At 58.7% G+C, this 27028-nt stretch overlaps 6 protein-coding genes across 6 annotated transcripts; all 6 read right to left on the bottom strand.

The window, feature by feature from the left end:
- Positions 1-50: 50 nt before the first annotated feature.
- On the bottom strand, positions 51-4528 carry RAV1 (regulator of (H+)-ATPase in vacuolar membrane; the record flags this gene model as incomplete). Its single annotated transcript, XM_066781360.1, has 5 exons — positions 51-1256; positions 1310-1765; positions 1817-4144; positions 4203-4391; positions 4448-4528. The coding sequence occupies 5 exons, from the start codon at positions 4526-4528 to the stop codon at positions 51-53; spliced, it is 4260 nt and encodes a 1419-aa protein (XP_066628362.1).
- Positions 4529-4967: 439 nt separating this feature from the next.
- Positions 4968-6833, bottom strand: rmt3 (Ribosomal protein arginine N-methyltransferase rmt3; the record flags this gene model as incomplete). Its single annotated transcript, XM_066781361.1, has 4 exons — positions 4968-5401; positions 5455-6012; positions 6063-6473; positions 6626-6833. The coding sequence occupies 4 exons, from the start codon at positions 6831-6833 to the stop codon at positions 4968-4970; spliced, it is 1611 nt and encodes a 536-aa protein (XP_066628363.1).
- A 1969-nt stretch (positions 6834-8802) lies between these two features.
- On the bottom strand, positions 8803-9450 carry SLS55_009969 (uncharacterized protein; the record flags this gene model as incomplete). Its single annotated transcript, XM_066781362.1, has 1 exon — positions 8803-9450. The coding sequence occupies one exon, from the start codon at positions 9448-9450 to the stop codon at positions 8803-8805; it is 648 nt and encodes a 215-aa protein (XP_066628364.1).
- A 2528-nt stretch (positions 9451-11978) lies between these two features.
- On the bottom strand, positions 11979-13961 carry SLS55_009970 (uncharacterized protein; the record flags this gene model as incomplete). Its single annotated transcript, XM_066781363.1, has 5 exons — positions 11979-12108; positions 12184-13164; positions 13236-13484; positions 13548-13891; positions 13938-13961. 5 exons carry the CDS (start codon positions 13959-13961, stop codon positions 11979-11981), a joined length of 1728 nt encoding a protein of 575 aa, XP_066628365.1.
- Positions 13962-18683: 4722 nt separating this feature from the next.
- On the bottom strand, positions 18684-20460 carry SLS55_009971 (uncharacterized protein; the record flags this gene model as incomplete). The annotated part of the gene is made up of 2 exons (XM_066781364.1): positions 18684-20362; positions 20415-20460. 2 exons carry the CDS (start codon positions 20458-20460, stop codon positions 18684-18686), a joined length of 1725 nt encoding a protein of 574 aa, XP_066628366.1.
- Positions 20461-23072: 2612 nt separating this feature from the next.
- On the bottom strand, positions 23073-26607 carry SLS55_009972 (uncharacterized protein; the record flags this gene model as incomplete). The annotated part of the gene is made up of 3 exons (XM_066781365.1): positions 23073-26459; positions 26535-26541; positions 26600-26607. The coding sequence occupies 3 exons, from the start codon at positions 26605-26607 to the stop codon at positions 23073-23075; spliced, it is 3402 nt and encodes a 1133-aa protein (XP_066628367.1).
- Positions 26608-27028: the final 421 nt, after the last annotated feature.

Genomic DNA, 27028 nt, shown 5'->3' on the forward strand with positions numbered 1-27028 from the left:
AAGAAAGAAGAACCGCTGCATCAACCACAACCAACCACCACCAATCTCCCTCAGAACCCAAACGAATCCAACAAACTATTAGCATCCGGCTCATGAAACTGCGTCGGCGGCGGCTTCTTCTTTTCCTTTTCCTTCTCCTTCTCCTTTGCCTTCTCCTTGTCCTTCTCCACCGCCGCCGCCGCAGCATCCCCATTGACCCCATTCCTCCTCTCCCCCCCTCCATCTCCCTCATCCTCCTCCTCCTCCTCAACAACACCCCCATCGCCCCTTCCATCCCCGCCAAACCCATCCAAAGCCGACGACCTAACCGGCAAATCCGCCACGACCAAACTACTCCTCCTGCGCAACAACTTCCTCGGATCGATGTCGTACGTCGCGACCGGACTAGGCGGGCCGGAACCATAATTCCTCCACCCCACCTTCGCATTCGCATTCGCAGAAGAATGCACCGGCAACCTCGCCGGGGGCAACGGCGCAATCGCCTGCCTCAAAAACTCCCATCCACGTACCAAATCCAGCGCGAGGACATCGCAGCCCATGCGCTCGTACAGACGGGCGGTGTGGACGAGGAACTCCCACTCGGCGCGGGGCGCGACGGCGAGGGCGCCGCGGAGCGTCTGCAGCGAGCGGTCGCGCAGCTGGCGGTAGAGGACGACGAGGGCGGGGTCGTCGGTGAGGAAGAGGCGGCTCTGCAGGGAAGGAGGCGAGGGGCGGGGAGATCCGGGCGACGGCGAGACGACGAGGGAGGACAGCGGCGTGACGAGCGCGCCGACGGCCACGTCGCGCTTGCCGAGCGACCAGAAGGCCCACGTCGCCATCCACCGGTTGCCGTCGGCCACGGCGCGCGGCAGGACGCGTTCGGTCAGGAACTTGCGCAGCACGGGGCCATCGTCACCCTCGTAGACGCGCGCGACGGCGATGGCGAGCTGCGTGTCGTTCATCTGGTTGGACAGCACCGCGACCGCGTCCTGGAGGTGGTCGGCGAGCAGGAAGAAGGCCGCGGCGTACTCGAAGCGGCGCTTACCCATGAGGGCGTACGCGTTCTTGAGCGCGGCGGTGCGCCAGCGCGGTTCGGCGAAGTTGTTTTGGAGGAAGCGGTGCGTCGTGGGCTGCTCGCGGCTCCACGTCGCCATGCGCCACAGGCCGACGAGCACGGCTTTCTTGCGTAGCGCGAGGTAGTACAGGCTGCAGTCGGTGGGGTTCTTTTCCTCCGTCTTGGTGTACTCGTTCCGGGCGATGACTTCGAACTGGGCGCGCTGTAGCATTGTCAGCTCCCTGCTTGCCTGGGCGCAGAACCGTCGTGACTTACCACCGCGTTGATGTCCGTCATCCACATGAAAATACCCGCCTCCTTTGCCTGCTTCCACAGCATGCGTCCCTGGAAATGCCTGCTGACCAGATCCAACAGAATGTCCTGGCTGCCGCTGTGAAACGCCCAAGTGATCTCGCGCCAGGATAACTGAGCCTTATCCTCACTGCGCATGCCACCCTTGTCGCGGAGATAGTGTTGCCTGAAGAAGAGCAAGAAACGACAAGCATTGTCATCGACGCTTCGTCGGTGCTTCTCAACGGTGCCGACGCACTCGACAATGTCTGCGAGATGGAACTGTTCGCGGTTGGACAGCTGTGGTACCGATTTCTTCTGGAGAAGCTCGTTCAAGCGTGCGGCAACTTCTTCCGTCACGCTAGCTGGTTCGTCGTCCTCGTCCGTGAAATCTGCATACGACGACTGCATCTCCTTCCGAGTAGAACCGTTCATAGTAGCCTGCGACCTCGTTAGCGATACGGTCTGACAATTTCTTCCATCACTACTCACCGCCTGGTCGTCAAAGAAATCCTCCGGCGACAATCCGAGTAGAGTATCGAACGGATCGCCCTCGGTGTAGAACTTGAGCGTCTTGAAGAGATTGATAAGGATGCGCTGCACGAGCGGCAGCTTCCCCAGCAGCACGCACTGGGCGAGCATTTGCGGATGATATACCGGCAGCGGGCCGTTGAGTCTACTCACGAGAGTGAATAGGTCCACCGCCTTCTTTCGGTGCGCTTCCCTGTGCTCGACGAGGCGCAGATCCGGGAGGACGCCGTCGTCGACCTCGACATGCTCGTCTTGGACAAAGAGTTGGTTTCCGGCGCCGATGACCAAGTTACCGCTACCAAGCCAGACGGAATCGCCGATCGGATGGGGCGTGAACTCGCGAATGCGGACCTCTCGGATCGCCGCCCAAGACGGTCCGTGGTCGAGGTAGTTGTAGCGCAGCTGTGCATAGATGACCACCCTGTGAGGAAAGCCCACGGCGAGGATGGACTGGTTGTCTGGCGAGGACGACCAATCTATGTCTTGGATGATGTCGTGGGACTCGAAGCGCTCCTCATGCTCCAACTGCGCGCTTCTGGTGCTCCAGATGGTGAGACCCGTCTTCTCAGCGTCGACCAGCGCTGCTTTGCGGATTGACGTGCCACTACACAGCGTCGGGTTCTCCACGCCGGTATTTACCGTTGAGGTGAGCAGCCACTCGATCTTCTTCCGATTTGCGCTCACTCTGGCGGTCCAAGACTTGATGACGCCCGACGTGGTGTACGAGATTGCGACATCACGGGCGAATGTGTCCAAAAAGCCCGAGATGACAGCCCGCGTGCCGGCAGGATCGACGGGAATGACATAAGCAAGGTCTCCGTCATCGCCCAGGTCGAACTTGCTCATTTCCGTGATGGAAATCTTGCCTTCGATGTTGATGGATGATGTCCGGCGATGTAGGCGGGGTATCGCCTGTGATAGTCTGGGCGGTATCCTGACCTCCCAGCCAATGCCCTTCATGTCGGACGAAATGGTGGCGAGATGAACGCAGCCAGTATCCGTTTCCACTTCCGGGATGAGGAGCAGGCAGAGCGGCTTGCCCTGCAGCTGGTAGCTGCATCGGGCCACCTCTTTCGCAGTTGGCGTGCGGGCGTCCCACAATGAAATGCTTTCGTGGTGCAAAAACACGATGAAATCACCTTCAGAAAGGAGAGCCGTCCGATGTATATGTTCGTCCACCTGGACGGTGCTGTGACGAGCGAGCACAGGGCCGGAATGCTTCGAGTCCTCCTGCCTCCACACAACACCCGCGTTCTTGTCGGTTCGAGAGATCAACGCCCGCCCACTTGCCGTGCGGACTGCCTTCTTGATGGGCGCCGTGTGGCCGGTTAGAATGGTGTCGCGCTCCAACCTCGTCAGCTTCGTCGGCGAAGGGTCGAACAGCAGGTCGATCTTGCCCTGCATCCACTCTATCCTGCCGTCGAAGTGATGCATGAGCAGCGTGAACGAGCTGCCGTGGGCGTCGCCGCAGAAGCTGTGAAACTGCACGTTGTCCTCGGCCGGCGGCACGTCCTTTGCAAAATGCAGGCGCAGCCCCTCGACGTGGGCGATGTTGAAGATGTTGCTCGACTTCTTGACTTTGGTGTCGACGCTCTCCAGGCCCCACGCCGACATGTTGCCCTTCTCGTCCAGCACCACGCACACCTCGGGCGTGCGGTTGGCGACGTCGATCAGGTGCTGCAGCGCATGGCTCTCCTCGGGGCTGTCGGCGGCCTGCTGCACGGCGCGTTCGGTCGCGACGGCGAAGTCGGCGCTGTCGATGAAGAAGGCGTAGCGGCGGGCGGAGCGCGAGGCCGGGTCGAGGGCGCGTGGCTTGATGGACTCCTGCAGGTCGACCTCGGCCCACAGCTGGAAGATGTCGGGGGCGCGGTGCTCGCCGCCCACCCACACGCGTACCTTGTTGTCGGCGCAGATGGTGTACAGCACGTTCTCAATCAGCTGCTCGCGGTGGCGCGGCCGTCGCCAGTGCAGGCCCGTCACCGTCGTCGGGTGCGGCAGATAGGCCACGTCGAAGCGCTCCTCAACGCTGCCGAAGCTCAGGCGGTGCCACACCTTGACGAGACGGTCGTATGGCGAGGTCGAGGCGATGAAGGTGGCGTCGTAGGAGAAGTGGGCAAACTTGGCGGGCGACGCAAGCGGCGTGGTGAAGAGGCGTTCGGCTTCGTGATTGTGCGTGGAGAACAGCGTCAGGGCCGAGCTCCCAACGAGCAGCTCCTCGGCCATGCCCCACGAAAGGGTCCGGATCTCATCGTGCGGGTCGTCGAGGGTCAATGTGTGTTGTTGGGTCCACTGCGGATTCCCATTGTCAGACATCCGCGGCGGCGCAGAGGGGAGCATGTCCACGCACCTTGGGCTGGCCAATGTCCAGGCCGTGCGGCTTGTAGACGTACACAGCCGTCTTGGACGCGGCCGCTATCTTGCCCGACGGCTCGTCCAGCACCACGGCCACCAGGTTCCCTTCATCTTCGGTGTAGGTGGTCTGGATAATGTGTCGCGGGCCGTCGAGGATGACGAGGGCATTGCCGGAGATGTAGGCCTGCAGCAGGGACGTCAGCGTGGGGCATTGGCTTGGGGGCGGTTGGTGGTGCGCACGATCAGCTGCCTTCCCTCCGAGAGCCCGGTGGTCACAGCAGCGAGCTCTGCGTTGGGCCGGCCGGGGAGGATGGCGCGCATGGAACGGGATGCTGGAGCTGCGAGCTCTACAGCTGCGTCGTCATGGTCCGAAGGCGGAGGTGAGGGGAGCTCTGGGCGTGCGGGCAGAGCTGGGCGCGCGGTGGGCGGGGCGGGCGGGCGATATCTCGAGAGCACACGATGGGGGGAGCTTGTTGGAGTTTTTGGTGCTTGGCCAGCTGTCATGGGGTGACTGCGACACGCGCCGCGAAACGGCAGGCCCGTGCGATGACGACACCCCGGTCTCTCACTGCTGGTGGCTGCACCATCCCACACCTCCGCAGTCCTCCGCATTTGCACCGCTTACGGGCGCCGCATGCATGCTGCACAGGGTCATTCGGCTGCGATTATCTTGCATTCCGAGCCCTGCCCGGCAGCCAATCGCTGCCACCAGTCCACCTCCCTCGCAGTCTTAAGCTCTATTCTCGATGCATGCTGCTGTCTACTCGAGCTTCCACGCCTGCTTCCGCTTGCCGTCCGCCGCGCCCTCGACCGCCCACTCGACCTCGATGGACAGGTCGCGCGTGTTCTTGCCCGCCTTCTTGTACGTAACACTGCCTGCAATCGTCTGTCCCTTCTTCAGCTCCGCTTCCTTGCCCGTGCGCTCGACGAGCAGCAGCCCGGACTCCCAGTGCGTAGGCTTGCCGCCGGGGCCCGTCGTGAAGGCGTTGCCCGGGCCCTTCCACGTCTCCGCCCGCGCGTCCGCCGGCAGCACCGCGTCGCGCGACGGCAGGAAGAAGGTGTCGAACCAGATGCACCAGCCGTCCAGCGCGCTGGCGTCCTTGTCCACCTCGACCGAGAAGCTCTTGACGAACTCCAGCTCCTCGGTCGTGATGGTGTGCAGCGGGAGCTGCAAGAACTGAGACGACGGGGCGACTGGCAGATGTGTTAGCAGACGGATACGCCAGTCTGAGCATCTGCGCACTTACTCAGCTTGTCCGTCTTCAGGCTCCTGACCCTGACGTCGTCGCGGATCTTCTCCATCATGGCGCTCATGTCGAAGCCGTACACATCGTGCCAGAAGTCAATGCTGTCGGCGATAAAGTCGTCGTCGGAGAAGGGGGCCATGTGCAGCGTGCAGTGGCTGGGCACCATCAGGCCGTCGGGCTTCAGGTAGCGGTCGCGGGCCCACATGACGCTGTCGAACATGGCCTCGAAGAGCAGGCAGTAGCCCATCCACTCGGAGATGATGATGTCGACCTTGTCGACGGGCAGCGTCACCTCCTCGATCTTGCCGCGCAGGCAGGTGATCTTGTCGGTCGAGAAGCCGTTGGCGTGGCAGTTGACCACGGCCTTTTCGATCATCTCGCTGTTGTCGACGGCGATGACGTGCGCCGCCCCGGCCTTTGCGCAGAACATGGACAGGATGCCCGTGCCGCAGCCGACGTCCAGCACCGTCTTGCCCGCGAAGATGTGCTTGTTGTCGTACACAAAGTCCCTGTATGCATCAGTGCGGATCGTGTCCTTGAGCATCGTCTCGTGGATGTCTGGGGGGCATCAGCGAATGGGCCCCGTCCGACGACTCGGCGCAGCTTACCATTGTAGGAGTAGGAATCGAAGTATCCGGTATCAATGCCCCACTTGCCCTCGGGAGCTTTGGACGATCCGGACGGGCCCGCCTCGCCCGATTTGGACGCATCCTGCTCGTTCCACCGGTCCTCGAGCGTTTTCGACACGGTTTCTCTGTACTCATTGAACTGGCTCGCCAATTGCTGGAGCTGCTCCTCCAGCTCCTTGACCCTTTTGCCCTCGTCGGACAACTGCTCTCCCTCGGAGTCGTCGGACAGCTCGTCCAGAGAAAAAAGCACGGCGTCATCATCGAGCACAGGCTGCAGGTACTTGTCGTCGGCGAATTTGGACGCGTCAGACACGGCAGGGTTCTTGTTTCCGGCTTTAACTTCGCTGCGGATATAGTTCACCAGCTTGATGCTCGAGAGAAAGTCAAGGCCTTGGGTAGCGGTTAGCACTAGTGGGAGATGGCTTTTGCAATGCGTGGAGAAATGGACAATGTTGAATTGGAAAGCACGTGACTTGGATCGAGGGCGTGGAAGTAGAGAGACAGTGGCGCCGAAAAGCGCAGGGAGAAGGAGAAGTACACACCCAGGGTTTTCTGGACGCCAACAAAATCGAAGCTGTACCTTTTCTTGCAATCCTCGATCATCTGCTTGACATCCGGAAAGACGTGGTCGTCGAACAGGCCGACGACGCGGATCTCCTCGACGTCGGGCTCGGCATCCTCCCAATCCTCCTCGCCGCGCATGTCCAGCGGGTCCGAGGCCGTGTCCGAAGAGGCTGACGAGTGCGACATTTTTTTTCTTTCCCTGGAATCCAGCCTCGGAGAGAGGTTGAGCGGGGCAGGGCGAGGCGCGGCACCAAGAAAAGAAAATGTGCATCTGCAAGGCTTGCAAGCGAAAATCGCTGGGCGGCCCGTGCGCCCATCTTGCCTAGGTACTAGTGTCGGTCGCCTCTCAACCACAACCTCATCCGTCCATCCCGCCAGACACTTTTACTGAGACCCAGAGTCGCACCCGACAATCGATACTGACACGTCACAGCTCCTGGGAAAACGTGCCAATCCCGTCGGCTGCTACCTACCATGGCTCCAGAAATCACTTGCATTGTGTTGTGATGTCGACTCAACATCCATTAGTACTGGGCTTGCGACATCAAACCTCGCCCTTGTTGTCGCCGGAGTAAGTGGTTGAGATAAAACGAAATGCAAGCCTCTGGACCGTGCCTGTCCCTTCATCACCTTAAATCGCTCCAATCTACAACAATCTCCAATCCACGCGCAACAACATGAAGCTCTCCACCACGATGACCATCCTGTTCGTCCTCGCCCCGGGCATCCTCGCCCTGCCTGTGGCTCCCGCCGACGCCGGTACGTCCTCAAGCGACGAAGTCCGATGACGCAACGCTGATCCAAGCCAGGCCGCCTCCACAAAAGGGATTTTGATTTTGGAGATTACCTATGGGAATCAACCTTATGTTACAATTTCGGAATAGAGTGCACGAAGGACTACCTTAACCCACACCCAAGAGCAAAGTTTGTCTTCCAAGCCACCGCTAGGTACTTACAACGCTGATGGTGAAGCAGATATATTAATCACGAAGCACCTAAAGGCGACTACGATGATGGTGAAGCAGAGTAATCCCTCAAAAACCACCTGATAGCATCTACGGTGATTGTGATCAATCTGAATGAAGGAAACAACCCGCTGTGGCCTCATGAAAGGAGGCCTGCCGATTACACGCATTAAGGAAGAGGAAATACTATCCGCTACGCTGATTATCCACCGTCCACGTGTGAGCCCAGATTACCTTTCCCTGAATATCCCACCCCCGCTCGAAGCCAAAGCCATCTCTACCCATCAATCAAGCAAGCCTAAGCTACATCCATCCCACAGTCCGCCCATAGCAAATCCCATTTCCCCCTTCCCCCTACTCTGTTCTTTCGCCTGCGCAACCATGTCTGTCCGTCCGTCCATCACGCAAAGACCGACCCACAAGTCTCCCCCGCCTCCCTCAACCACCCCTCAATCCACCCCTTCCACCCCTCCCTCCTCCTCCCCTCCCCCCATTCCCGTTCCCATTCCTCCTCCTCAAAACCCTCCGATTCTCCTCAAACGCCTCCCTAATCGACCTCGTCTGCGCTCCACTTGCCGCCGCCTTCTCCGCCCTCTCCGCCGCCTTCTCCGCCGCCTCGCCCAGCTCCCGCCAGTACGCGTGCCCGTCCGGCACCGCGCGCCGGCGGATGCCGCGGCACACCTCGCACTGCGCGTAGTGCGTCCGGCGCGAGTCGTCGTCGGGGTCGAGGTGGGGGAGTTGGTTGTTGGCGGACTGCTGGTCAGGTGGTGAGGAGGCGGTGGATGACGGCGTGGTGGTGGTGGATGTGGTGGAGCCGGGTCCGTGGCTGTTGTCGTTGTGACGGTGGCCGCGGAGTGCGTGGCCTTTGGCGATGAAGAGGTTGCGCATGTGGTCGGCTTCTGAGGGGGTGAGGAGGGGCAGGGCGGCGGGAGGGGGGGTGGGAGGCGGGGTGGTGGGTGTGGGTGTGGGTGTGGGCGAGCCGCCGTAGATTGCGGCGACGCTGGTGGTGCTGGATGGAGATTCCAGGGTGGACATGTTGGCGACGCTGGTGTTGCTGCCGCCCGCGGTGGCGGTGGTGCTCAGAGGGGTGGTTCCGCGTTCGTCGCCGCCGTTGTTGGTGGTGCTGGGTGTGGAGCCGTCGGCGTTGGTGGGCATGAAGACGATCTGTGGGTGGGTATAGCGTTAGCGGGTTACTCGAGGTGAGGATAGTCCAAGGCGGACCAGCTGATGAATAGGAAGAGGAAGAGGAAGAGGAGACTTACCATGCTGAAGTCTGCGTGCGGCGGGCAGCGCCTGAGGTACTCCTCCCGTTCATCGGCGTAAACGAAGTGCGCCTCCGTCGGGCCTGGCGGCGCGCGTACCGACACCGGCAGCACGCTGTTTGGCGTCAGCGACACATTGCGCCAGTTGGACGTCAGGCAGGGCCAGTGCGGGTCGCCCTGGTACTCGGCGCGGCGCGGCACCGGCGACAAGTTGTGGTCGATTGGCGCCTTCTCATCATCCATCGCATCCTCGTTATCCCGGTCGCGCGTTGCAGGACCGGTATTGGGCGGAGGAGGTGAGTCGATCTCAATTGCGTCGACCAGGCGGGCGTTACGCGCTGCAGCTTTGTCGGGCTGGTTGCTGCTGTTCGCGCCATTCTTGTTGTTTTCTACCTCATCATCGCTGTCGTCAAGTACGATCGGGTTCACCGCCGAGCCGTGGCGAGTATCGTAGTCGGTTTGGATGAGGGTAGAGAGGCGGGCTGTAACGGTGCGTGTGAAGTCGCGCATGCTCTCCGTTCCGCGCTCGTTGGTTTTTGCTTCCCGATTGCGCGAGCGCTTCAGGTTTCGCGACATGCTTGCTTGCAGTGCGGTGGCGAATCAGCGAGGGCAAAGAAAGGAAAGATTTGGAGTCGGGGCGTTGGTGTTGGTGTGGCGAAGGCGGCGGGAGGTCAAAGGTGAGAGACGAGCATATCGGGCAGGCACCTCACCAGAATTGCAGTTGCGACCCACATGGCTTTCACCGGACGTACAAACAGGTATGTGACCACCCGACGCACCATTTGCTGCAATTGATGGCGTGAAGATGCTTCTCCACGCTGTGACCTACAATTTTCTTGTCGCATGACATACATCCCCATCACCTGCATCGCACTCGCGCGATGAGAGCGTATCTTTGCGGAAAATAGCCGAATTCAAGGCAATTCGCTTTCAAGGAGCCCTATTCGAGGTTTAACAACACGGCAAGTCGTTCAATTTCCTCAGTCTTCATTACAAAACCGCCCCTCTTCAATCGGTCATCCGAGCTGGCTTCAGCACCATTGCCACCCTCTGCTCCCTTTACCTTAGTACCACTCCGTTGAAGAGCCCCAGTATTGCGCTGCAGAGCAGTTCCAGGCGTTTCTTCCATCCCGTCTGCGCTGTCGCTCTCCTCTCAGCCCAGAGCTCTCCTGCGAACAACTAATGCCGCGAACGCACATTTCAAGGCGAATATTCCAACACTCTACACTACTCACGACGTATAAAGCTCTGACGGCGACTCCGACGAGGTAGGCGAGCCTCTGCTGGTCCTTTGGAACGTCAGCGAACGCGAAAGGTCAGAGCTGGATACCAGACATTCACTGAATTCCCATTGTCCTCGCCTCCACGAATCTTCATCTCTCTCACATCCCTCTCGCTTGACTAGTTGACTATCCCCCTCAAAAGAGCCCTTCAGAGCCGCGCCGTCCTCCACGGCATTGCTACGGCTTCCATGCGCAACCGCCAGTTTGTCAGTAGAGTCCGACCGCTCGCCTGCCTCAAATAATATGCAGCAACAACGTCTATTGCGAAGAATTTCCACCAGCTCCGCTTATGTGACGAAGACGACTGGACGACCAAGCGCCGAGGGATGGGCCACACTCTGCGTGCTCCACTTGGATACATCTGCGCTGCGAATCGCCATCTCACTCTCCGTTGCCGCGCGCAAACCGCAATTGTGCACCCATAAAGCTCTGCACTGGGGGGAGGAATATGCTTACCCCAGAAGCTCAGGCTGAGAAAAGCTCCCATGGCCGTGTGCTTGTCGTCTTCGCCGTTGTCGTCGCTTCAGTTCGCGCCCGTAGTCCGACACCAGCCGGCGCCCAACTCGCCTGCTTTGCGGTGTGGAAAGTATTCGCGGAAGCGCGGGTATAGCTTCCAGCTTGACAGCGACGGCGGCCTACGCGTACTACCTACATCTCCTCGCCCACAGTACCCTCCATGCGGCCGACAAACCGTGAGGATTATGCGGTCTGACAGCCCCACACGCGAACTCTTGCAACTATATCGCTGCTCCCATGGGTCGACTGGGTTATTCAGACTCCACTCATGGCGCCCTGTCATGCGCGGCGGGCTCTTGCTACATCGCTGCTCGATTGATCGCTCGGAACACTGTGGTTGCGTTCGGTATAGACGATTGGGCTACAGGGACGGACTGCGATGTCCTGAAGGTGGGCAGCCCTGTGAGAAGCTAATTGGGAGCTCTCCGCTCACGGCGCCTTTCTATGAACGCCCTAGTCTACTGAGAAAGCGGGATCCCGTGCGGCTTGGGACACGGACTGCACGAAGATGGAGGACTTACACACTGCTGGGTCAGCCGAAAGCCGATCTCGCTCAATTGCCCAGCAACCGGTCGGACAGTCAGTTCTTCGTACTCCTCCTCGCTAAGTTCTTTTCGCCAATCTCTCATCCAAGCGATCGTTGACTGGATACACACTTCAGGCTGGGTCTTGTGTTGGACTTCCCATAACGGTTAGCGGCACGTCCTCTCCAGAGCGTCGTTGTCGAGTACCGTCGCGGTTCGTCCCGCTTCGGCGATCTGTGCGGTATGCTCTCTGCCTTTTTTTTTTTTTTTTTTAATAGTATTTCCTCGCCTGATGGCACATCCACCTCTACGCACCTTCTCTGCTGTCGTGTCGGGCGAACCTCCTGCGGGCTCGATGCTTTTTTCGGATACTTGGCTCCGTACTCCTCCACGAGCTCCTTTACTACTATTATGGCTTAGTTCGCTAACTATAACCTGTGAGGTGGACCCAATCTTCCCCATTAAACGAGACATTTCCTTTTTTTATTCACCTCGCAAGGCGCTGTAGGCAATAGCACGAAGCTACAACATGAACCACGATATCGCTACGAATAATTTCGCCATGTGGTAGATTAAAGCTGGACCTAAGGCAGTCGAAGGAGCTAGGGTTGATGGTTGTATTCAAGTTGCCAATCGAGCTGATAGACTGGCTCAATGCGTTTGTATATTGGTGACTACTCAAGCTACAAGAATATCTTCCCGGAATCTCCAAGGTGTTGCGAGTAAACAGCACCCCGATTCGTACACTCATACCTCATTAACATATCTTCATGACCATCGCCTACTCCATCTTATGCACATTGCTGTTCTTGCTCCACCTCCGCACCGTCTTTCCATAAAAGTAAAAGATGATACCACAAGCCGAGAAAAGCGTGACGAGAGCCATATTCGTCATAATCGGCGGGATGAACCTATCCAAAACGCGTCAGTAAGAAAAAGCGCTCACTCACGGGACTCCGATCAAAGAAAAAAAAAACAAAACTTACCCAGCCTCCTCGCTCCACGGCGTAATAAACTTGCTGAACCCATACCCCCACACATTCTTGTTGACGGTGATGCTCACGAACAAGCTGCCCGCCACCGGCTTGTAGCTGTCCACGGCATAGGTGCTCGCAATCGCCGGCAGCGCCGCGACCTGGATGCCGGCGCACGCATAGCCCACGACGACGATGGGCGCCCAATGCCACTTCTCATCATATCCAACAGCGACGCAGATATTCCCAATAATCATAATGATCACGTACGGAATCATCGCCGGCAACCGCATCTCGGGCTCGCGGATGCCGCCGTTGCGGGCGGTCAGGCGGGCGGCGACCCAGTCGCTCAACGGGCCGGCGGTGGCGAGCCCGACGAAGGCGCCGACCAGGATGGCGAAGTTCATGAAGCCGACGACCTCGGACGAGAAGGCGTAGGGGGCCGCGGCGAAGTTTTGGGCTTGCGTCAGGTTGATGGTCAGGAAGGACGAGCACGACCACGACACGACGAAGGACGCGAACTCGACGATCGGGAACGCGAAGAGTTTCCACGGTATCCATAGATCGAGTAAGATGCTGCGCCAGGGGTGTGCGTTCGCTTGGTACAGCCCCCATTGCGTTTTGGATGGGCTGCCGCGGGTGAGCCATGGGTCGCGTTGCGCGGTCGGCGTGGCTTCGAGGTCGCGGCCGCCGCCGGCGGTGGTGGTGTTGTGCGTGGGGATTTGCTCGATGGCGTTGTTGGCGTGGCCGGGGCCGTCGGCGAACTCGATGGCGGTGGCGTTGGTCTTTTCTTCGGTCGACGGCGCGGGCGAGAGCGACACCGCCTTGGTGGTGTGCGCGTGCAGGTCGTGCTCGTGCGGCCGCGGGTACTTGGTCTCCGGGTACAGGAAGGCCACCAAGACGCAGCCGAGCCCGAGGAGGCCGGCGTTGAGCCACCAGAAGCTGCGCCAGCCCGCGTGGAGCGCCATCGAGCCGGAAATGATGGGGCCAACCCTGAGAGGAGGGGATGGGATGTCAGCTTGAAATGTTTGGCTGGGGAGGAGGAAGGGGGCAGGTCAGCTCACATCAGCGACCCCATGTACGCGACCCAGTACATGGTGTTCCACTTGCCGCGGTCGTGCAGGAAGAAGATGTCGGCGATGATGGCGGGCTGCATCGTCTCGGCCGGGCCCGCGCCGATGCCGTTGACGACGGCGGCGCCCATGAAGCTGCTGTAGCTCTTGGCCTCGGCCCGCCAGATGGCCGAGGCGAAGCAGATGAGCGTGGAGAAGAAGAGCACCGGGCGGCGGCCGAAGGAGGAGCTGATGGGAACCCTGCACCGCGTGTTCTTGTCAGCGCTTTTGTTCGACTCCGAGTACCGCCAACGAGAGACTCACCAGACGAAGTTGCTGAACCCCAAGACGAGAATGCAGACGCCGGTGAATTGGATTGCGTCGGCCAAGCTGCAATGGAAGTCCTCCATGTAGTATTCGAACTGCGGCGCGAGCGCGAGCGGCCCGAAGCCCTGGACGAAGGTGATGTATGTTGTGACGGTGATGGCCGAGCCTTTCCACCACCTGGACCAGTTGAGAGGGTCGTGTTTATCGTCCGTCGGCTGCGGCACTAGCACGCGGTGTGTGGTGTCGCCCGACTTGACGAAGTGGTGTGAACCGACATCTCGCATGATCTCCGTGCCTGGCAGGATCTCGACGCGGAGCTCATCTTCGATCTCGTGAAGGTCCTGGAAGGCTGTTAGCCAAAATTTTGAGCGGAGAAAGTTGTCGTACCTTGTCTGTGTAGTTCATCTCCATAGTGGGTAGATTGGGGCTTCCCAGGCTTCAACACCTTGGGGAAGGGCTTGTGGTATCGAAAAAAATGCCGATGACAGAGCTGACTTGGCGCGCTCGTAGTGGTTTGAGTAGCTTGCCAATTGGGCTCAGAGAAACCGAGACATGCGCTTTGCGACCGAGGCTTTTCTGCAGTTTCCTTCAAAATGTGGCGTCCAGAAAGGCGAATCGATGCTCTGAACGTTCCTGCCTCGTGGAGAAGCGTGCGCCTGGCGAGGACAAAGTAAGGGACGAGTGTTACGCACAGCAGGGCAAGGAAACGTGTCAACACCCAGCTTCCGGGGCGGTCGACGTGTATGGAGGGAGCAACGGACCTTGATATATATATGCAGCCGGCCGCACCATGTCCTGGGGTATTGCCGCTAAGCGGAAGATCCATGACACCAGAACACGGCCGGTTTTGGCGAAGACGATGGAGAAATCCGGGGCCCCGCGTGATTGGAGTGTGGCTCGAGGGGCTGGCCGGGCAAGGATCAGAATGTGGAAGGGCGCCGGCCGATGGCAGATGCGCGCGGCACGACAGGACGTAGGCGGGAAGGCGTGTGTATCGGGGCGGCCAGCCACGAGCGGCCCGGCGCAATGAATGGCGGAGGGGTTATCTTTGTGGAGCACTGCGAGGTACACAGTGGTGGGCCTGATCAGCGCCTAACGTTTGGGGGATTACTTACTCGACGGCTGGGCAAAGCTTCGCAGCGGCTGTCGGCAGTTGGCACACGGCAGCCATGCGCCAGCACTGTGCGCGAACTTTAGGCTGCGGTAGCTGCGATGGACAAGACTTTGGTGGCGGAGCTTTACCGCCACTAATGTGGCACTTAGCGTGCGACTTGCGCGGCCGTTTCGGTACCTGTTGGCCCAGGCTGTAAGCCCGGCAATTGTCCTGGCCGTGATGCCGACCATTGGCACTGTCTCCAACGGTGGCGTACAGCTACAAGAGCATCGTCAGCTGAAACCATCGACGGTGTCGCTGGTAAACGGCCAGCGCACGTCAGTGTTGCGTTCTGCCCGGGTTGGGCCTATTGCGTGGGATCCGGTCAGCCAGCCGACAGGCCAGCCAAAGAAATGCCGCTGTGTGATGCCATGCCGGCGATCTGGGGAAGGGTTCTGTGGGGTCGCTGGTGTGCGGGGGGCCAAGGTGCGGAGTATGCCCGCTCTCGGAATCCGTGCGCTCTTGTGTACGCCAATCACACCGCTGCCACTGCCCACTTTCCGCTCCCACCTCTATTTTGCGGAACTCGATGTGATATTCAGAAGCCCGAGCATGGCCATACTGAGAGCCATAGAACCCGCTCACTCTAGGGAAAAACCAACGCTCTGCTGCTTCAATGCAAGTCTAAAGCGCACAGACTTGCACAGACGTAAGTATGTTGCTCCCCAACGACTCTTCATGTTCCTTGCAGAGGCTAACGTCGTTCGATCAATTTGAATTCTAGCTAGTCTGAATCGGCAGAGCGCCACACCATTGGGCTGCGCGAAAGAGTCAGAGGAAGATATGCTGGGTTCTGTAAACCTCGGGTACTGCCGCTGCATACCCTTGGTAATTCTCGGTTCATCGGTTATCGACATCTCGAGACTTCAAGCGCTATCTGGATCGGCGTTTTACCTACCATAACCAATCGGCTGCTATACCGAAGCTGCACAACCAGTAGAAGACAAGCGGATAAATGCTGTCCGAATAGCGGTGCATGCATAGTTTAGTAAGGTTGAAGATGTCTCCACAGGCCTGGTCCAGAAGCAAGGAACTATCCACCTTAGCGACAGATGTTCGACACCCCAATACAAATTTCAAATCTCGCATCGCTTGTATATATGGGGAAGAGAGCTGCAAGAAGGGTCTGGACATGTGCATATATGGAAGACCATTCATCTCTTATCGTCTCCTAACGCTTACGGACGACGGAATGGCGCGCAGCATGGGGTACCGCAGATATGCAGGTGGCAAAAGACGGGCCAATTCACGTTGTGTGTGCAGCAAGGTCATCATCCGCAGCCGGTTGTGTGCAACTGTCTAGCCGTTATCTACTCGCTGAAGACTACAGCAACCTACAGGCCATCGCCAGCTTTCGCAACCGCCAGTCTCCCAATTCCGCGTGTGGAAGCCCAGTTGGACAATAGAGGTGGAGGTGTGGCAGAGTGACTGCAAAAGCAGAGGCTGGCGGCTGTGGCATGGCGTGGGTAGCTTCCTGCGCCTGCCCATAAGCTCGAGAGGAAAACGCAAGATCGGAAGAAGGCTATCTGAGACTTGAAGGCGTTGGAAAGCGGGACGCCTTCATCGCTTGTTGACAGGAGCCGGTGAAAATTCCGCGCGATGGACAGCCATGCCGTGTGCTATCGTGTGGGCGGGCGACGAGGGTCCTGGGGCTCCGGCGGCTACAGAGGGACGAGAAGCCGGGCAGAGGGCGGCTCTGGAGGGCTCTTCTGCATGGCACGATCAGCTCTGGAGGAAGAAGCGGGAGAGGAAAAGACCAAGATCTTCGCGAACTTGTAAGTGTTGAGGCGCACGCGCGCGGACGGCTGCCTCCTGCTCCCGTTCGGACGCGAACTCTCGTGGACCGTGCCGTATGCGCCAGTGCCACAGCGCTGGCATGAGCATCGTACGGAGCGAGAGTGAGGGCGAGCGCGACTGCGGCAGCGGTCGCGGCAGCGGCGGCGACAACGACGACAACAGGGACGAAGACAACAGCGACGGCAGCGGGCGCAGGCGTAGAGCCTAAGTCCAGACAGCGCAAACAGGTCACCGACACTAGATTAAATTAACAAACCTTAAGAGCTTGCGCGCCGACACTTGCTTCAACCAACTCTTCCTCAAGAGCCTGCGCAAAGGCAAGCTGCTCAACGAAAAGTAAGGGCGAGGAGTCTCCGCGCGGTGCAATGCGGGCTCCTCTTTCCAAAAATTTGAGGTAGTAACTGTTCTGTTTACTTTATATGAAGAAGAAAAGAAGAAGAGGAGCAGAGCAGAGCAGAAGGGCCATATTTAAGGGCAGCAGAAGCTTGGACCAGGTGAGTGTGCACATGCCGTCTGGCTGGGTGGGTGGCAGGGCAACGGGTCCGGATTGGGAAGCTGCTGGAGCCCGGCGAAGCGGGAGTGAGCGGGAAGGATAGGCCGTGCGGGACGGTGACAGATTGGGAAAGAGCAGGTAAGAAAGGCAGGCGCGGCCTGGCCCCATGCGGAGTTGACGCGGCGGCGCGTCGCAGCGCGACTCCACGCCTTTCTTAGCGGCCAAATAGGTGAGCCTCTTCTCGTCCGTCACATTCAGCCAGCTTCCCTCTCTCCTTCCTCAAGCCCCCGCCCAAGGCGAGGAAGCTCAACGAAAGAGAATGGCAACCAAAACAAGCATGCTGGTTCGCGTCAGCCCGAGACAGTGCAATACGGGCGACACTGTGAACATGCGGGAGAATAGGGAGACCCCAGCCGCCCCCGGGTTCGTGTTCCAAAAATCAGTTTAGTCATGAGTAATGTGTCGCGTAGACACGTCCTGACGGTTAAGCCAAAAGGAGGACCACTGCACTTGATCGAAGCCAAATAGGCTAAGAGAGCTGGAGAAGGAAATGAGAAGGGAGCTGGGGTTGGGAGCACGGTGGTTTATGTAGGATCCGGGCAGAAGAAATTGACTGGGCCGGCATCTTCCAAGTGCCAGCGGCCGGCAGGGCGAGTAGCGGGTGGTGAACACGCTGGCTGGCACTGGATTGGTCATTGTTCAGTGTCAGAGTGCTCACCTGCGCATTGTCGTGATGGATCTTTCTGGCACGCATAATAAATTCCATGGCACGGGGTTGGAAGCTCTACTGGAGCTACGCGAGAAAGAGTGGAGGGAAGTGAATGGAGCAAATGGCCGCAAACTCGCTATGCGGAACACTCAAGATAGACTTCGTGCGCGCTCGAAGATCATGGAGGGCCGAGTAGCGTCCTGCGTACAAAGCCAGCTGTTTCGAGAATGCACCAGAGAAACAGCTGGCCTGGGAGTAGCAGTCGTTGAAGAACAAAGCAGTATAGCAATCGCACTCTGATCAGGGTTCCTCGGGGCATTCGTAGTCCTCGTTTCTGAACAATGCCATTGGCCCCCCCTGCAGGTATAGATTTTCTGCAAGCTTACCTTAGTTCGCTTGCGCAGATAGCACCCGAGTTGATAGGGCTCCTCCGTTGAAGTCAGGGAAGTGTTTCGCGATCTTGTAATAACGGTACATTCTACCAGCAATTCGCAACGAGCTTGAATCGGCAGCGTTATGCTCATGGACGGGATCAGGGCGGCAGGACAGAAGAGAGCTATGAGCAGACCACATACAGTAAATCGATCTCACCGCGTCTGGAATTGTTTAGAAAGAGGATCTATGTACGTGTCTGGCTCCATGTGCTTCCGCGCAGAATGACCACCACAACGAGCAGAACAAGCACAACGGATAGAGTAAGAAAGATAACTGAGATGCTCTATCCGTCCTCTGCCGCGCTTATAACAAAAGTGAATTGATAATAAGTCTATATGACTCCTACATGCTGCAAACTGCTCGACCAGCTGCTAAGCAGCAAGGAGTTTTTGCTCATGTTCTCGGGCAGCCTAAGAAACTAGACAAAGGAAAACTGCAAGAAGACCAATTGCCTTCCAGAATCGTTTGGGCCAAGCTGCTTGTAAACCACCCATGCCAAACCACCAAGCTCGCCGAAAGCCCTTTCTTAGTGACCCAACCATAAGTTTACATGCCGAGCATAACGTCGTCTTCAGCAAGAGCCTCATCATCGACAGCCACGCCATCGCCACTGCCATCCTGGTCAACACCATCGTCAACACCATCATCATCATCAGCACCAGCGCCCTCCACAACATCATCCCCACCCTTCTTCACCCTTCCCCACTTCCCCTTCAACGCCGCAAACGCGCCCGTCCGATCCACATGCCCCGTCAGCGCCTGATCACTCCGCCAGAACCTCTTCATAACCCTCTTAACCCCATCCCTCCCGGTAACCTCGACCTCCTTGTCTCCAAACCTCTCATTGAACAACCGATACAACTCCTTCCGCCTCACCACCCCCCCGTCCTCCCTTGCCGCAAACCTCTCCGCCAACTCCCTTAGGAACGCCGTCTCCTCCGCCACCCACTCGCGCTCCTTCATGTCGCCGCGGCTGCGCGGCTTGCCCAGCCGCAGCGCCAGCTGCGCCGCCCACCGGTTCAGCGTCGCCATGTGCGCCTCCGACGCCCAGTCGATGCCGTGCTTGAGCGGGCCGCGCGGGAAGTAGTGCTGCTCGTGGTACAGCGGGATGTCGTTGGTGCCGTTCTTGTAGTAGCGGAACACGAGGTTGTGGGATTGGTCGACGCCCGACGCGGTGAAGCGAGGCAGTGGGCCGAGCGTGCGGAAGCCGTTGGGGCCGGTTATGGGGGGCCCGTTGTCGACGTCCCGCGGAGGGCTGGATGCGGGGGAGGTGGAGGCGGCGGAGGGGCTGGAGGATGATGGGATCGTTGTGGCGGTGGCGGTCGTGGTTGCGGCCTTGGACTGGGGCGTGGCGGAGCGCGATGGGGCGAGGCGGCGGCTGCGGCGGCGGCTGGACAGGGAGAAGGGGGTGTTCTTCGTGTCGATGTCGACGTCCGCGTCGTAGTCGTCGGTGGCGATGGAGCTGTTGTCGTCGTCATCGTCGTTATCGTCGTTGTCGCCGTCGTCGTCGCTCGACTCGGGGGAGGAGTAGGCGTCGGCAGTAGGCTGACCGCGTTGCGTGAAGGTGTTTCCTCCATGTCCTCCGCTAGCAGCGCCTGGGTCCTCATCGTGGTCGTCCTTGTGCACTGTGATATCCGGCTGATGGTGAACCATGACTCGCGCCATGATCAGCTGGCCGGTGAACATCTCTGCCTCGGTCCTGCGAAGAAGGTACAGGCTCTCCGTCTTCACATCCTTCACTTGCGCCGGGCAGGGGTGCGCAGGCAGAAAGCCAACACGTTGGCAAGATGTGATGATCATGTCGAGGACGCGTTCCTCCTCTGCATTTGCGGGCTCGTTTGGCGTGGGTACAACGCTGCCAGAAGAGCTGAGACTGTAAATGTGCTTGTAGAGTCCAACGAACAGGGTTGTACAGGCCGAGTCGCAGGGCCGAATCCTGCCGCTGCTGCCAGGGATGAAGAAAGAAAGGTTGCGGTTGGCATTTTGCGACGCGTGGTAGACCATGAGGGTCGTAAGTGTATCCGAACGCTTGTCGTCTTGGTAGACGATGGGGAGTTTACGGTCGGCGTCCCACATGGCGGAAACGGTAAAGCAACCGCGTTGGAGGTCATCACGAACACGAATATATTGCTGCTCGAGCTCGTCCATGATAGCTTTGATCTTCGGGCCTTGCTCCACGATGCCAGTGTCATGGGTTTGACCGGGAAGGAGCTCACCAAGGAACACTGCGACATTGATTAGCTACATTGTTTAGGATAGAGGTCAAAAGGAACCTACAGTTCTGCAGATCCATGTCGAACATGTTCGCGGAGTTGGTCGACATGGTAGCAGTGGTGGTGACGCAGTGTCTGGCTGGAAGCAGGGAATTGGAATGCAGACGAGGGCGCCGCGTGGCGCAGCTGGCGAAATATGAGAGTTGTTGTGCGACAGCTGAGTATGCGACGGGCGAAGAGGAACGGAGCGCGCGACTCTGGAGGTGGAGCGTCGGTGGTGAAGGAAGAAAGAGGGAGAAGCCAGTAGTTGTGTCGGCCTACACCCGCCCAACGGCGCTTGGGCCAACAGACTTGCACGCGACTGCGAAAGCTGCAGGGCAATTGGCGTCACCACTGGATGTGAAAAAAAGGCACGGCGGGTAAAGCACTGGCCAATGCGTGTCCTTCACGGCAAGCCGATTGCTTCTCTGTCATGGATCACGCTTTCTGCGGAGCTGAAGGCACAGAGAGCGCTACATCCGCACGACGCGCTTCCTCTCACCCTTCTATCCAGCGTTTTGCGACTGTTGAAAACCCGCACAACTTTTCCATTGCTTACCAACCAGATATATGTCTTTTTTCAGCTTCCTGCTCAAGCGTCAGCTTTCCGAGTGCTAGCTCTACACTCCGCCGCCAACAGCGACGTCCTCTACAATATTTTCATTGACAGAGAATCTTTGAAACTCATTCGCATGGTCATCATACCTCGCGCCACCTATATAGAAGCATATGGTTTCATTCAAGCGCGCAGCACAGCGTTCGGGGCACTCCATCTGCGACGCCTGTCGCGCCCACGACGTCGAGTGCGCCTACGACTACGAGGCTTCGCACCGGCAGCTGCCGGCGGCAGCGCGGAAAACCTGGCTTCCGAGGGCGACGCCTATACGGCTGATCGCTCGCTCGTGTTCCGATCAAACATCTCTTCACCGAAGGGCCCGGGCCGCCTCTCCTGGCGACCGAGAGGCGGAGTCCCCATATCTCTCATACTCCTCGCGTGTCCGGCGACGCGAGGTACCTTGCCGGAGCACCTCATCAGTGGCGGCAGCGAGGAGGGGGGCGGCAATGGCCACCATTTCAGCCTCGTCCGCGACCGCCACGGAGGCGCTGATGGCGGACACGGTGGCCGAGTTCGCGCAATCGGTGGTGCTGCCGCGGGCGCGCGAGATGGGGGCACGTTTGGAGAGGCGTGCAGGCCGGAGTCGGAGTTGAGCGGTCTCGTGGGACGATATACTGACGCTTTAACTTCTATACTTGCTCACTACAAAAAGTCAAACAATTGACATTCCTTCCAATGTTCGGTCTGTCAAGACCTCAACTCTGGTTTCTTGAATGTCGTTCTCCACTAAATTAAAGTGCGAGGCATTGTCTGATAAAAGATTGCCCATTGGACCCCACGAGACCCTATTGTGGCCCCGCTTGACGCTTAAGTAGAAGAAGTGCGCTGCATTATATTTCGTCGTCTCGTCTATCAGCGCTTTGTTCTGTGTAGTCAGACCGTCGTCAATTACGCCTTTTAAGATCCACGCGCTGTGGGCGCGCCATATAGGTAGCCTGCTTCGATGGCGGCGGTAATGGAGAGGGTTGGCGCTTCATCAGATTACCAAAAACGATTTCACGTTGAAGCTTTTCCGTGCAAGCTTCCTTGCCAGCTGTAGCAGTCCATTATTTGCGACCGGTCACTAGACTTCAAAGTTTGTAGGTTCACGGTTCTCCCAAAACAAGCAAAGAGATAGGAAGTGTTCTAAGTTCATCATATTTTGTTAACGTCCTGGAACGCCGTGGCGCAGATCTATGTTTTCCTGTAGCTCTCTCAAACTTTTCTTCCATATCCCCTGGCCCTTTTATCTGCAAAGATGGCAGAAGTCTGAAGAAAAGTAGAAAAAAAAGCCAAAAACCAGCTCATCCAGAAAAGTTATGTGACTGCGCTCCGAAGCAATGACTGCCACTGTATGCTGAAGGGGGAAAAGGAAAGCTGTACCGGGTAAATGCTATCATCTGAACACTCCATGCTCAGTCCATCTCGAATTCGATGCCATGTTCGGCAGCCAATTGCGCCTCACGATCCTCCCTCAACTGCTCCATCATCGCAAGGATTTCAGGGAACTCCCTACGTCTGAGCGTAATCCACGCCTCGTCGTCGAGCGTGATCAGGCCGATGCGCCTACCAGCCCAGATACTGTTGTACCGCTCCATCACCTCCTGTGCGCTGTGTAAGCCCTGGTTCATCAGGTCCGCAACCCCCTGCTCTTCGCCCCACGTCCAGACGTTGTGGACATCCCTGGTATCTGATGCTGCGAGGCGACTGCGTTCTCGTTCGAAGTTCACGAAGTTTGTTGGGGTAAGAAGGAGCTCGTTGCCATCCTCGTCATCAACTGCGAGAGCATCGTCCCTCTGCCGCTCCTTGCCTTTGTTAAGCTTTCGCGTCACTTGTTCCTGCTCGGGTTCCTCGCTCGGGAGCCTGTCCTCCTCCGTGTCCGGCTCCTGCTTGATGCCGGGCTCTTTCTTGATAATGTACTTTTGAATCTTGATGAGGATCTTCGGCTCTTCTTTCTCCTCGCCCGGCTTCTCCGTAAGTTTCTTCCGCAACGACTCTTGGAGATTCTTAAATTTCGCAACCCTCCAGTTCCTCTTGGCCATGATGGTCCTAGACGGGCCCGCCTGGACAACTGAATCGGGAGGTCCGCTACTCTGTAGCGAGGTCGATGCCTGCAGCCCCCGAGTCCTCTGCTCGATCTGGGGTGGCGTCGGCGCTGTTGTTGGGGTTTGCAGACTCGCCAACGACTGCCTGGCGGTGGCCGATTCCGGTGTTTCTGTCATGGGCGTCGACAGTGCTGGTGGGATGTTGAAGCTCTCCTGCAGTTGCTGGGTCCACGACTCGAACCACGAAGGTGTCGATGACGCACTGCTGGCTGGCGTACTCAACTCCCGCCTTGATGATGGAGTTATCGGGCTCATCACTGCCTGTCTGCTCGCCGGAGAGGGAGTTACCAAACCCGTCTGCATAGCCTGCGTCTGCCGCGTTGTCGATGGTGTCACTGGGCCTGCTACTGGCTGGGCTCTCCGAGTTGTTGACGGTGTCACTGGGCTCGTTAATGGTTGCGCCCTCCGCGTGCTGGACGATGATGTTACTAGCCTTGCTATCGGCGGCGCCCTCTGCGTAGTTGATGGCGGCGCTGTTGGATTGCTCGCCGCTGCTGTCGCCGGTGCTCGGCTCCGGTTTACTTGTGAAGCCCGAATCCTTGACGGCGGCGCCCGAGGCCGTGTCCACGCCAGATCTGGTCGCGACAGCGGAACCGCGCGGCTCGCTGGGCGAGGGCGTGGTGAGGCCCGCCGGTGAGGGCGCCGTGGTTGTGGCGCCATGTTCGCCGCTGTGACCTTCTGTGACCTTGTAAGCGTCTTCTTCGATCGTTATATAAGCGCTCTGGTGCAGACGTACGGAAGACGAGTCGTTGGTCACCGCGGCAGTGCGCGAGCCGCTGGCGTCGGTCGAAGAGAGCTTTTCTATGGTGCGAACGAGGATCTCGCGGGCGGCGACCTGGCGTGCGTGCTCTTCGCCGGTGACGGGTGATCTGGAGCGCCAGTCGGCAGCGTCATGTGCATCCGGGCGATTATGATAGGCCGGAGCCTCACTTCGACTTGTAGAAGGGCATGGGGCCGGGTTGGAGGGCTCGGCCTGTGACTGTAAGACCTGGGTGGCAGGCGCGGTCTCGACCAGCGGGTCTGTCTTGTGAGCGGAGTTGGCCGAGTCATTGAGCTCGAGATCTGTGATGGGAGAGGGTTGAGAGTTGTGATCACCGCTGGAAGCCGCAGGGAGGCCCTTAGGCTGCTCCACAGAGTGTTCGGCCTGGAAGGAATTGTCGGAGGTTGATTTGGCAGCATCTTGCAGCCTAAGGTCCTTCATCGACACCAACCTACGACGTGGCTGGGGAGAGGGAGCGCCTTCCTCCGATGAGCTCGAGCTCTCACGCATCTGGCGCAACGCCTTTAGTTCCTTCATCGACACAAGTCTGCGACGCTGACTGGGAGGAGGAGTGACTTCATCCGACGAGCTTGACATGTCACGCGTACGGCGACGCTTCGACTGGGACGCAGGCATGGTGGGAGGTGTCGATGACCGAAGCTTCCTGGGCGAAACTCGAGTCTTCTTCACACCGGCCCTCTCCCCATCGCTGATGTGAGAGAAAGAAACCTTGCGCTTGGATGGAGCAGGGCTGGTCCTCGCATGGACGCGCGTGGTGACATTCGCACGAGGTCGCGCCGGTCCGCACGTGATCTTCAACCTTGCACTCGGAATGGCAACTTTGGTGTCGCCCTCGTAGCTGGAGTCCTCATCGACGGCGTCCTCATCGACAGTTTCCTCATCGACGGTGTCCTCATCGCTGATTGAAACCGCAGACATTGCAGGCGTGGGCTTCGTAGCACTCCGGGTTGCAGCTTGCGCGTGAGTTTTGATGGGAGTCTGGGGCAACGGACCAGGCGAGATATCCTCCCGCTTCCTCTTCGTTTGCACCCCCGTAGGCTGACGATCCTTAATCTTAGACTTGTCGTGCTCTTCCTTCGCATCGTCATTGAGGATCGCATCCTCATTCTTCATCCCTGCGTCGAACATGAACTCCGTCGCCCGAGTCATCCTTGCCTCCATCGCTTTGACAGCACTCTTCGTCCTCGGCCTCATCGCATGCTTTGGCTTGTCCGCAACAGTACTCTGCGATCCCTTTCCGAACCCGCGCTTCGGCTTGTCAGCACTGGTCATCTCTTCGGCGTGCGTTCTCTTGCCCTTCGATGCCGTCGCCTCGACTTTCTCGAACTTCTCCTTCTTAAGCTTCTCACGCTTCTCCTTCTCACGCTTTTCCTTCTCACGCTTCTCCTTCTCACGCTTCTCCTTCTCACGCTTGTCCTTCTCACGCTTCTCTTTCTCACGCTTCTCCTTCTCAAGCGTCTCCTTCTCAAGCTTCTCCTTCTCAAGCTTCTCTTTCTCAAGCTTCTCGTTCTTCTTCCTCTCCGCCTCCTCAGCATTTCTCCTCTTCGTCTCCCACCCCTTCCTCGCCCTCTCACTATACCCCTCCCTCCTCTTCGCCTTGTCGCCCTTCCGTCCAAAAAACCTCTCCGCCGCCTCCCCCCACCTCTCCCCCCACGCCTCCACCACATCCTCCTCCACATGCCTCCCACTCCTCTCATCCGCCCCCGTCTCGGGGTCCCGCCACGCCGTCTCCTCCCTTACCCTTTCCTCAAACGCGTCGCCGCGCACCACCGCGTCCTTGATGCTCGCCACCAGGCCGGCGATGTTCGCGTACTGCACGGCGTCGGGTTTGCCGCGAGCGTTCGTCGTCGGCCAGCGCGGGTGGCGCAAGAGCGCACGGTCGAGGATGTCGGTCTGGATGTCGGCGAGGGCGGGGGGAGGGGGTGGGTGGATGGCGCGGTCGGAAGAGGGGCGCGGGTGGAAGGTGCGGCCGTCGGCGAGGGTGCCGCGGGCGCCGCGGGTGTGGGTGGTGGGGTATGCGATGGGCGGTCCGCGGATGGGTGGGTACGGCGGGAGGCCGGTAGCGGTGGCGGCGGGCTGGTGGCCGGTTGGGGAGGGAGGGGGAGTCGGGCGGAGGGCCGAGATGGCGGAGGAGCTGAGGGAGGTTAGGGAGGAGGTGGAGGAGGAGTCGGAGTCGTCGTCGCTGTCGGGGATGGTGGTCTTCGATAGGGTTCCGCTTGCGGCGCTCTTGGTGGTGGTGGGCTTGATGGACTGCTTTTGCAGACGGGGGCTCTTCCGAGTCGGGACGCGGTTGCTGGGGGCCTGGATGGCCGGCGGAATGGTGGTGGATGGAGCTTTTGGGGTCTTTTTGGTCTTCGGCTGCTTCTTCTGAACCTTCTTGTATGCCTTGGCCGGCATCAGGTTCATCGCCTTGAGATCGGCGTCCAACTCGCGGTCTTTTGCGGTCTTAGCCTTGGGCGCAGTGGTTGCGTCGAAGACACCAGGGTTGCCCTCCTTCTCGTATTCCCACTCGTTCTTGAAGTTCTCGAAAAGGGTTTCGACGGACTGTTCGTTGCCATCGGGCATGGCCACAGGGAGCTTCGGCTCGGTCTGGCGTAGAAGGGAGTTGATGAGACCTACACGATGTTAGTAAGTTTCCTTGAAAGGCTTTCGCGATGTACTTACGAGAATTCTTGCCGTGGACTTGTCTGAGTAGCTGGACTGAGACGTCCGTCTCTTCAGGATTGTACTCTGACATAATGGTGGATGTGCACAGTGCACTTCGCTGTCAAGTCGTATGTGTCTTTACGGGAGTTGTCGGCCAACTTGGGCACAGTTAGAAAGTCGAGCTTCCCAGGTTCGACGAAGGTGAGGGGGGATGATGAAGAAAGATGGAGCTTGGTAGGTGGACGAGGTCTTATGGGTAGCCCACAGAGTGATTGCCCTCATCGCCATCCGTGGACAACGGATGTGTTTCGACCACCATTTTTCAGAAGATGTGTGAATGGGGGGAAAACACCCGGTGACCGACTGAACCTTAAGGTCCGCCTCTCGAACCATTTCCCTCCATCCAGCTACCGTGGCTTTATCCACAGAGAGGAAAAACACTTACCTACAAGTTTAACACCATCCACACGATCCTCCTTCGCAACGGGAAGTGTATTGAAAATGGTATGGCG

The sequence above is a fragment of the Diplodia seriata genome (assembly GCF_021436955.1).
Source record: "Diplodia seriata strain FDS-637 chromosome Unknown scaffold_11, whole genome shotgun sequence".
NCBI classification, from domain to species: Eukaryota; Fungi; Ascomycota; class Dothideomycetes; order Botryosphaeriales; family Botryosphaeriaceae; genus Diplodia; species Diplodia seriata.